Source organism: Protobothrops mucrosquamatus, unplaced genomic scaffold (assembly GCF_001527695.2).
Source record: "Protobothrops mucrosquamatus isolate PMUCROS unplaced genomic scaffold, P.Mucros_1.0 scaffold1098, whole genome shotgun sequence".
Lineage (NCBI taxonomy): Eukaryota > Metazoa > Chordata > Lepidosauria > Squamata > Viperidae > Protobothrops > Protobothrops mucrosquamatus.
Window position 1 is genome coordinate 350,110 of NW_015387320.1, and position 11,281 is coordinate 361,390.

Below are 11,281 nucleotides of genomic sequence, written 5' to 3' on the forward strand. Positions count from 1 at the left end.
CACCCATCTCACCAAAAGCAACTCTGGGCAACACACAACAATCAGATTAAAAACCACAGATATAAAAAAATGAAGTCTACATTTAGAAATAAAGAGTACAACAAATATACAAACCCCTAGGTGAAGAGAGATTAGAAATAAACCACCTCAACAATGGAGCCATCTAAACATGTCTCTATCTCCCTGGGAATCCTAGGCCTAACAACATAACCAGGTCCTGAGGGCCTTCTGAAATGTCAAAAGGGAGGGAGCTAATTTAATTTTGGTGAGAAAAATGTTCCACCAGGTGGGTACCATTGCAAAGGAGGCACGTCTCCCGAGACCCACCAAATGTAGATCCCTAGTTGATGGTTACCTGCAGCCTGTTTTCTCTGCCAGATCTAAAATGTGTACACTGCCTAGGTTTCAACAAATCCTCAGTGACCATAGTAACAAGCCCATAAATATGTTATTTCCAGGCCTCTCATGATGCAGGTTGTTGTCTCTAATCTCATGCTGCAGCTTTAAAATAAAGCAGGATCTCAGGAATAAATGTCAAGTCCCTTTCTGCCTGGAACTGGAAAAGGCAGCAAAAAAATCTGAGCTATTCAACCATCCTGGATGGTTGAAGCTCCAGTTGCTTATTATGAACCAAAACAAGCAAGGGATGGGGCAAGATTATTCCTGTTCCTCTGCTGTTCCAGTGTTGTAGGGAAGGCAAAGACTCCATTCATTTTAAAAACTAGGTCTTCCACCACCGCCCTATTGTTAAACGCCGTTTGTATTTATCGACATACAAAAATCTTTCTGCAATTACAGATAAAGCAGTGCTAAGATTCCTTCAGTAAAACTTTTCAGTGCTGACAGCTGGATCTTTCCTACTATGGGGAAAAAAGTGCTTATGAAACAGTGAAGAAGCTGTTCTTTTATTGCTTTTTGGAACCCTGATGCAGAATACAGTTCAGGTTGATGATGATGATGATGATGATATCTATTCAGTGTTTCTGACTTAGTGTTTCTATGGGCCAGGTCTTTTCACATCTTTTGATCTTGCCCTACTTCAGTGGTTCTCAACCTGTGGGTCGGGACTCCATTTGGGGTCGATCGGCCATTTCATGGGGGTCGCCAAGCAAGGCTGTCCGCCATTTTTTTTGTCCGCCATTTTTTTTCCCCTTTTCCAGCGGGTGCCTTACTTCCCTTGGGCTGGGCCAGCTGGTGGTCGGCCTGCTCCGTCTCTGCCGCTTGCCAGCTACGGCTCGGCCGGCGCAGGGGGCGGAACCACGCATGCGCGGCGCTCCCGGGCAGGGAAAGTCCTCGACTTACGACCGGTTGGGTAGTCCTCGACTTACGACCGGTTTAGTCCTCGACTTATGACCGGTTTAGTCCTCGACTTATGACCGGTTTAGTCCTCGACTTACGACCGGTTGGGGTCGCGGCATTAAAAAGGTTGAGAACCACTGCCCTACTTCTTTGAGTTGTTCTATGCTCCAGCTGATGTCAGCTTTGATAGTATCCAGCCACTGGGTTCTTTGACGGACTTGTTTCCTTTTACCGCTAACTCTTCCAAACATAATTGCTTTCTCCAGTGAATTCCCCCACATGACATGGCCAAAATAAGTGAGACATGTTTTTGGTGATTTTGCCTTCCTTCCAGTGACATGTCTGGTGTTATGTGTGCCAGTACTTGCTTGTTAGTACTGGTTAGTTGTTTGTACAGTTCAAACTATGGCCTTGAAATTAAAATTATTTAATTTAATTTCCTATGAGAAGATGAACAAACAGGTTCTTAATTCTGGTACTTAAGAATTCTCCTTGCTTAGGGCTCTTGAATTAGCTCCTTTTCAGGAGACAAAATATGTCTGCAGGAGAAGTGGGTTTTGGAAGCCAGTCCTACCACCCCAAAGGCATCTTGTCTAAAGAAGAGGTGTGGAGAGAGAACCACCTCCTTTTGGCTTTTATTCTCCACACTTTATTTAAATTATAGCATTTTCAATGGCTGAAGAAGTATGTCTGACCCAAGGCATAATTTGTTACATTTATCTGCAGAGAAAAATAATGCATTGTTGAAATGTCTCTGTAGGGCAGGAAAGAATAAATGGAATCCATTTTTTGCTCAGAGTCATAAACATTAAATTATAGTTTTAGCATGTACTTTTGGCTGTGTCATTCATTTTCTGACTTCTAATATTTTTTTCCTTCCCCACTGTTTTTATTACTATAAGTAAAGTAACAATCCTATTTTTTTCCTCTTAGCCTCAAGGAATAGGTTCTCCTAGTGTCTACCATGCTGTCATCGTTATATTTTTGGAATTTTTTGCTTGGGGACTCCTAACAGCACCTACATTGGTGGTAAGTGATAACATTTTCCGTTTTAGATATGGTTTTCTGATTTAATTAAAAATGAAGTACAGTAGTTCAGATGTACCATTTCTATCTTTTCAGCCATAAAGATAACCATTTTTCTTCTCAATTTTAAAATTAAAGTTGGTTTAAGATTCAGGTTGATAAACTCCAAATATAATTTGCTATTTTGGCAGCAAAATACAGTTAAATGTAAATTCTGTTGAAGAAAAATGAAATTGGATTTCCATATTCCTAGTTGTTATGCTACAATTACATGTCCAAACTAAAATCTTTGCAGATGAATTCCTTTAAAATAATTTGAAAGACTGCTTCATTTACCAATTCCTTTCTGTTTTAAAGCTGTGTTTCTTAAACTCTTTCCTTTAGGACCCTTTTCCACTTTTAAAAATTATGAAGATCTCAAAATGCTTTTCTTTGTATAGGTTATATTTATTGATATTTACTGTATTAAAAAATAAAATGGATGCTTTTGTGTCATTACCACTTTTCACATTTATTTGATAGTATTTTAATATTGAATTATGAGACAGTCTTGGGGGGACCTAGGACCACTCTTTAAGAAATAGTGTTTTTGACAACAAATGTTGTTGAAATGTCCTATTCAGTTAAATCTAGAAGTGGTTTAGGAGAGGAGTATATTTGAGTTGTTTGAATTTTTTTTTACATAAAATTGTACAGAATAATAAGGAAAACAATATCTGAACATTTGTTCATTTGTTTTAGATACGTTGCACTCCCTGTAATTAGCAAAATGCTTTATTAAAGCCAGTTTGTAACAGTTTAAAATGGGCTGAAGTATATGCACAGAGTTATAGGTTATTTGTTCTCAAATAAATATTCTGTTCTCAATTAAATATTCATATAGAAACCTGGTTTGACTGGTATTATTAATGAGCGTGGGAACAATACTTTCCTGATTATAGTTGAATTGTTTATAGAGGTTGGGAAACATTTCAAAAAATCCATTAGAAACTAGTTTTTATTAATTATGTGAATTGCTGCTCAAGGAGTTGCATAATGTATAAATGCAATTACATTTGAATATAGTTATTGTAGATCAGTGGTTCTCAACCTGTGGGTCGGGACCCCATTTGGGGTCGATCGACCATTTCACGGGGGTCGCCAAGCAAGGCTGTCCGCCATTTTTTTTGTCCACCATTTTTTTCCCCCTTTTCCAGTGGGTGCCTTACTTCCCTTGGGCTGGGCCAGCTGATGGTCGGCCTGCTCCGTCTCTGCCGCTTGCCAGCTATGCCTCGGCCGGTGCAGGGGGCGTAACCACGTATGCGCGGCGCTCCCGGGCAGGGAAAGTCCTCGACTTATGACTGGTTGGGTAGTCCTCGACTTACGACCGGTTTAGTCCTCGACTTACGACCGGTTTAGTCCTCGACTTACGATCGGTTTAGTCCTCAACTTGCGACCGGTTGGGGTCGCGGCATTAAAAAGGTTGAGAACCACTGTTGTAGATAAAGTAACAGCTCTGCCTGTTGTTTTTCCTGCGTGCCCATCTCACGATAAAATAATGTTTATCACTTTTGAGAAGAGCCCAACTGGATGGTAGTATCTAGCCAGCCTTGGAGCATCTTGGAAACTATTAATCAGGGTCGGTCCTGGTAATGCTTGGATGGGAGACCCCCCCCCCAAAATATCAGAACTATATACTAGCCTACCAAATCAGAAGAAAATAAATACATTATTGAAGAAGGCATGGCAAACCACTTCTGTATTGTTATTTTAAAAAGTATATGGATGTACCCATTGGATCTTTCAGCAGTTAACCTCAGGTCAAAGATAGTTAACTTGTTTTTTTTTAAAAAAAAAATAGCTTTCAAATCAGTATAAAAGGATTGTGTAAATCGCAAACATTTAGGCACTGAGATATAAATCTCAGATAATAATGTTCTGATTTCTATAAAAGCGTAACTAATATTTCTAGTATTTCAGAACCCTAAATGCACAAAAGGATCCAAAGTGATTCCTAATCCCTCAGAACACAAGCTGAAAAAGACATTTATGCTTATATTTTCTTGTCTTATTCAACCCTTCCCTGAGGAGGAGGAGTCAGTCCTTTTTTGCATTTATTTCTTGAAATCCTAACAACCACACAATCACAACTTTTATGATAAATAATCCGAAGTTTCATGTAATTAGGCAAAGTTGATGCATAAGGGAGATTTATTTCTTTAAAACTTGAGATCTTCTTTATTTGGACAGTTTTAAAAAGTTGTACCGGTCTCTACATACTAGTCATGTGCATAATTATTTTACAGGTTTTGCATGAAACCTTCCCAAAACATACGTTTTTAATGAACGGCTTAATCCAAGGAGTAAAGGTAAGATCTGGTTGACTACTGAATACTTCATGTTTAGATGGTTGGAATAATAGATTTTAAAGACGCTTTAAGTCTCTAAGCCTAGCTCATAAAAAAATAAAATAAAAGCACGTTCAAGCAGATCATGTGGTAGGACTAGCGATTGAGGACTAAACATATCGATCTTTTCCCATTCCTGATGTGCTACTCTTCCATACACACTGAGGAAAAAGCTTTCTTCCTCCACACCTAAGCTTTCCCACGCTAATAATAATAATGCTTTTCATCTATCATTGTTTATGCTTCTAGTGTCTGGTACAAACCAGAAAGGCTTTCCTGACAGATTTGCCTGCTTGATAATCCTTCTTTCATAGTCCTTTGATTTTTAGTGGAAAAGTCTTTCCCCCAATTTTTGCTAGATTCCCTGAGCTGTGACATTCTACTTTCTGCTCTAGAAACACTCTCTATGTCTTTGATGCTGTATAGTATATTTAAAGAAAATAATATGAGAGTCAACTTCAAAGACGTGCACAGACATTAAATTGAATTAATCTTTATATTCTTAAGTCAATAATCTTGTAAAGTAATCGTTGTGGTTCAATAGGGACCATTCCACGTTCCATTCCGGATTCCGAAGGATTTCATATAGATTATACATGGCAGCCCTAGAGTGTTTGGCAATATATCACCTTCCTCTTCTGACTCCCTAGAGAAGAGAACAGTGGGTTGTGACTGTCCTGGACATCAATAAATGTATTTGTTGACCCCCCCCCCCCGCTTTTATTTGGCCAAACCAAGACATCTTACATTCCTAATGCTCCCGTTTCCTCTTTTCTCCACAACAGCAACCTTATGAGGTGGGTTGGATTGAAAGGGAGTGATTGGCCCAGATTCATCCATTCAGCTGCTGTGCTTAAGGAAAGAGTAGAGTTCATGGTTTCTTGGCTTCAAGCCACAGCCACTGCATCCAGCTGGAGATAGGTCTCACTTTTCCCCTTGTTCTGCCTAAATATATTGTAATGTATTATGCAGTAGATAAAGGAAAGTGCACTGTGGAGCTCTTATAAAAACCATTAGTCCATGTGTTATGTACAATTTGTACTCTAGACTAAAATAAATTTTATTTCCTGGTCATTATTGGTGATTATTCATGCTTATGATAGTTGTGTGTGTGTGTGTGTGTGACTGTGTCTGTGTCTCTCTCTCTGTGTGTGTGTGTGTGTGTGTGTGTGTGTGTGTGTGTGAGAGAGAGAGAGAGAGAGAGAGAGAGATTGAAAGAGAGAGAAAGAGAGAAAAAGAGAGAAAAAGAGAAGATGGATGGAGAGAGAGAGAGAGAGAGAATTGCTTATTAGCCTACTTTACAGTACTGGGGAAGACTATCACTTGCCTGAAAAGCTGGGAGCAGTTCGGTGGAACTTGTTTTTTAATGGGGAAGTCATGGCCACTACACTCCTGTAGTGCCATTTCTTTGTCTAGGATGAATTTGTGTTTGATTCACAGGGTTTATTGTCTTTTCTGAGTGCTCCTCTTATTGGTGCTCTGTCTGATGTTTGGGGCCGAAAATCATTCCTGCTGCTAACAGTATTTTTTACCTGTGCTCCGATTCCACTGATGAAGATCAGTCCATGGTTAGTATCTAAAGTCTGCTTTTATATGTTGGTCCAGTAAATCCTGTAGAGTGAGTTTCATCATCTGCTTGTTTTAAAATACAGTAAATTCTTGATATAACATATACCAGTCTAACAGACGTGGAATGTTGTGGACAAAAATCTGTCAATATATTGTCTGTTTCTGCCTAAGCAAAATCCCATTCTTCACCTTGCGCATACATAAAATGCATACACAAAATTTCATTTGGATCTAGCAGACATTCTGCTTTAATGGACACTATTTGTCCCATTAGTACAGACATGTCAAACACAAGGCCCGGGGGCCGGATGCGGCCCGCAAAGTGGTTTCATGTGGCCTGCGAAGCCATCCTGGAAACAGTGAGGGAACGGCCCCCGCTGCCTTGGCCCTGGCCCAGGCCGGCTGGGAGCCAATGTACAATTTTTTGGTGGCCATCTATGCTGAAACGCATTCAGACTTAGCTCCATAAGCCCCCCCCCTCATGGCCTGAGAGGAACAGTGAGGCTCCTTCAGTGGACCATGCCTTGGCACTTGCCCTGGTCCTACCCCCTTCCGCCAGAGACCCTCAGATCCCACTCCTGCCCAGGCCCCCACAGGCACCCTTGACGCGAAAGATGTAGAGCTGGCCGCACCCATCCAGTAGGCCACACCCTCTCCATCCACGCCCACCCAGTAGGCCGCACCCACCCTGGCCACATCCACCCAGCCCCCTGAGGGCAACTGCAATGCTGATGCGGCCCTCAATTAAATTGAGTTTGACACCCCTGCATTAGGACATTAAATTGAAAGATTAGTGCAGATAATCCACGTTTAATAACCCTAATTGTGACTGGAATTTCCATCGCTAAGCAAAGCGGCCGTTGAGCAAAACATCACACGACGGCATCGTTTAGCAAAGGCAAGTCCAATAGTTCCAGTTTCGTAGACCCATTTTGTCACTAGATCAGGTCCTCATGCTTCTCCTACCCTGTGATGCTCACCTCCACTTCATCTCCCTCCCTCCTTCATCTCCTCTCCCTCTGCTTACTCTTGATCAAGCCTTCCTCCCTGCAAAGTGGCCCTGGAGAACTAGTCTGTTGCATTTGTAGGAGGAAGGCTGGGCTGAGAGCAAGCAAGCAGAGGACCTGCGCATAGGCTCTGTCAGCTCTGGGCTTGCCTCTAGCCCAGACATGTCAAACACAAGGCCCAGGGGCCGGATGCAGCCTGCGAAGTGGTTTCATGTGGCCCGCGAAGCCATCCTGGAAACTGTGAGGGAACGGCCCCCGCTGCCTTGGCTCTGCCTTGGCTCCTCCAGTGGACCATGCCTTGGCACTTGCCCCGGTCCCACCCCCTTCTGCCAGACATCCTCAGATGTATCCCACTCCTGCCCAGGCCCCCACAGGCACCCTTGATGCTAACAATATAGAGCTGGCCACACCCACCCAGTAGGCCACATCCACTCCATCCACGCCCACTCAGTAGGCCGCACCCACCCTGGCCACACCCACCCGGCCCCCTCAGGGCAACCGCAATGCTGATGCGGCCCTCAATGAAATTGAGTTTGACACCCCTGCTCTAGCCCTTGCCGAAGCCTGCAGCCCCGGTCTCCAGGAGTGCTTCCAATATGAGTTGCAGAGCACATGTTGCACCTCCAGGAAGCCCTTATCCCTCAGCTTCTGCCACCATTTCAAACAGCGCTCCCAGCACAGCCACCACCACCTTCCCCTGGGGCTCCACCATCGCCTCTCCTACCTTGCTTGGCAATAGAGAGTACCAGACCTCGTCACCCGTTTCCTCCCCAGCCAGGCCTGGCAAGCACCTTTCATCAGATCAGAATCTGCAGCCCTGCCGCACTCATCGTGTGCATCCCAGGGCTGCACTGTCACCCAGTGCCTGGATCCCGGGCCAAGTGCAGGAAGAAGAAGGTGGGAAGTCAGCTGGAGGTGGGGGCGGAAGGGGAAGCGGGGTGTTGAAGTGGAGTGCAGGGTGGCCAAGAGGGCAGAGATGGGAGGAGATAGGTGGGTGGGGGATAGCTGAAGTACCCCTAAGGCAGGGGTAGGCAACCTTGGCTCTTTTATGACTCATGGACTTCAACTCCCAGAATTCCTGAGCCGGCCATGCCGGCTCAGGAATTCTGGGAGTTGAAGTCCACGAGTCATAAAAGAGCCAAGGTTGCCTACCCCTGCCCTACGGTCTTCTCAGCACCCAGTGGCCAGAACTTTTGAGAACTCGTCTTAAGTACAAGTAAGAACTCGTTCAGTACTCTCATAACTTTGAACAGTCATTGAACTAACGGTTGTTAAGCGAGGATTGCCTATATTTAACCTCATTCAAAGTGATTTGAGATTCCTTTGTGTGACTGGGGATCCAATCTTTTGGCAGAGGGCCAGATCACTTAATAAATGCATTGTCTATGGTGCAAAAAAAATGGCTTTCCTGTTTGCTTTGCTCTTGAACAATAGTAAAATGGTAGCAGAATGACGTGACTATTTTGGGTACCCTTCAGACATTCTTATAGCAGCTAGGCTTGAAAATCATTTCTTGCATTTTTTTTGGGAGGGGGGGACACAAGATTGTTCTCAGTATAAGTTTACCAAAGGGGCAGCTTTGGATAAGAAGTAACTATGCCTTCTGTCAGCTTCCCTTTCAGATAGCCAGCTTGATGTTATAGTTATTTGTTTCTTTGCTAAAAGAAGTAATCTCTTAAAGATTCCAAGGAGTAAAGAATGCTGAAACTATGTGAACAACATTATAAAAGAGAAGTGCATTAGCAGTGGTTAGATTTGCGGTCGCTGCTCAGAATCTTAGATTTGAACAACAATTACATAGTTCTTTTTTTATTTAAAGGGAAAGTATCTCCTAGTCAACGCTACCCACAATATTTAGAGATCCATGTTAATGCATTACAAGAATAGTGACAATGAACGTGCATGCATCTTGGACAAGCAGAGTTGCATAGTTATTAATTAAGATGTTTTAACAAGTTTCCTACTTCTAATCTTATGGTATCCTCTGTTTTAGGTGGTACTTTGCCGTTATTTCTGTCTCTGGAGTCTTTGCCGTGACCTTTTCAGTGGTATTTGCTTATGTAGCTGACATAACCCAAGAGCACGAAAGAAGCATGGCCTATGGCTTGGTATATGCACTTATTTCTACATATTCAAATATTGTGCATGTTGATCATCAGATCGCTTTGTCCCTATTTATGCAACTGGAAGACCCGTCACCACCCCACCAAGAAGGAACAAGAGAAAACCAGTCATAAAAGCAGACGAAGCACCTGCGCGTTGCCCTGCTTTCCTATTCTCACTATACTGCCTATAGTTGCTTCTCTGGAATGGGGAAGGGAAGGGAAGGGAAGGAGAAAGGAAGGGCAACTGGACAAACTGGAAGGGTGATAAACGAACAGGCAAGGGAACAAAAGGAAGAGGAGCAAAGGTCTGCTTGGGTAAAAAGAATTAAATTGTGCAAACACACAAAACTACAGCTAGGAATCAAGCTAATCTTCAGGCAGTCATCGTGGAATTCTGCTGTAATTTGTACTTTCTGTTTGTTCATTGGTTTTCGTCAGCCTCTAATTTTATCCACAAATGCCATTTATAACCCCCTCAATTCACAGGTAGTTATGGGGGAAGGGAGGGAAGAGAGAGAAATCTCACCTTGCTATAAATATAATAATATGATTTAAGGTAATCATCAGAGGATATATGCAGCTTATTTCAGTTCTCTTTCTCACTAGCATTTTGAAATGCAACTTGTCCCATTTGTTAGAACAAATCAATTTTTTACCGTTGCTGAATTGCCACATATATATTTTAGGAACTCTGCAGCCAGTTATTACTACCGTTATTATTGTCATAGTTACATGTCTTATCCTGGGAGATGCTTTGCAAGCTGCACGACGGAAAGATAGTGTAAATATATTTTAGATGCCTACCTCTTCTTCTTGTCAAGACATTCAGACTTAAAATGTTTAGGATTCTCAGCCAGTGGCGTGGTTACCTACTGAACCTCATCTCATTTAATTGTTCTCAATCACAGGTTTCAGCAACATTTGCTGCCAGTTTAGTTACCAGCCCTGCCATTGGTGCCTATCTTGGTCGAGTGTACGGAGATAGCCTGGTGGTCGTCTTAGCTACAGCAATTGCGTTGTTGGACATTTGTTTTATTCTCGTTGCCGTACCTGAATCACTGCCAGAAAAAATGAGGCCTGCATCATGGGGAGCACCTATTTCATGGGAACAAGCTGACCCTTTTGCGGTAATATATTTCACCATATTTCACTATAGTTGGATGGGGGATACTAAGGGGTCATTTAAAATGGGACTTGCATTATTTGGATTTTTTAAATTTTTTTTATATATATGGAAGAGAGATCCCATTAGGGTGGGGTATATATATATATATATATATATGTATATGTATATGTATATGTATATATATATGGGATCTCTCTTCCATACATCTGATTTCAACTCTGCAGAGAAATCTCCAAGAGAGAGCTGAGGGAATCCCAGGCAAAAGCAGTAAACAATCTAGATTTTGCCTATATGGACTGGGAAGGCCTGTGGAATAAGGATAGTTCTGGGTTTCTTTATTCTTAAGTTCCAAAATGGAGGATAAATCACTTACCTTCTATTCTGTCATTCAAGTTTTATTTATTTATTTATTATTCGAATTTATATCCCGCCCTTCTCCTTGCGGACTCAGGGCGGCTGACAATCAATTAAAAACACCAATAACATCACAAAATTAAAATTAATTAAAATGAAATATTTAAATTGTCTGATTAAAATATGATTAAAAACCCCTCTAAAAACCACTCTTAAAAATTACCCTAGGCCAGTCCCGCTTGTTGGAATAGCCATGTCTTGAGGGCGCGGCGGAAGGAAGGGAGATCAGGGATCACCCTGATCTCTGGGGGTAGCTCATTCCAGAGGGTGGGAGCTCCCACAGAGAAGGCCCTCCCCCTTGGGGTCGCCAGCCGGCACTGTCTGGCCGACGGCACCCTGAGGAGACCC

The 11,281-nt window shown here is 42.5% G+C and overlaps 1 protein-coding gene across 1 annotated transcript in view; it reads left to right on the forward strand.

Moving 5' to 3' along the window:
• Nucleotides 1-11,281, forward strand: part of MFSD14A (major facilitator superfamily domain containing 14A) — a 32,143-nt gene that overhangs the window by 9,750 nt on the left and 11,112 nt on the right. Inside the window, exons 2-6 of the mRNA XM_015820248.1 lie at nt 2,233-2,328; nt 4,611-4,673; nt 6,153-6,280; nt 9,282-9,396; nt 10,302-10,520. Of these exons, the coding sequence (XP_015675734.1) occupies nt 2,233-2,328; nt 4,611-4,673; nt 6,153-6,280; nt 9,282-9,396; nt 10,302-10,520 (621 nt within the window). The remainder of the gene's footprint in view (nt 1-2,232; nt 2,329-4,610; nt 4,674-6,152; nt 6,281-9,281; nt 9,397-10,301; nt 10,521-11,281) is intronic.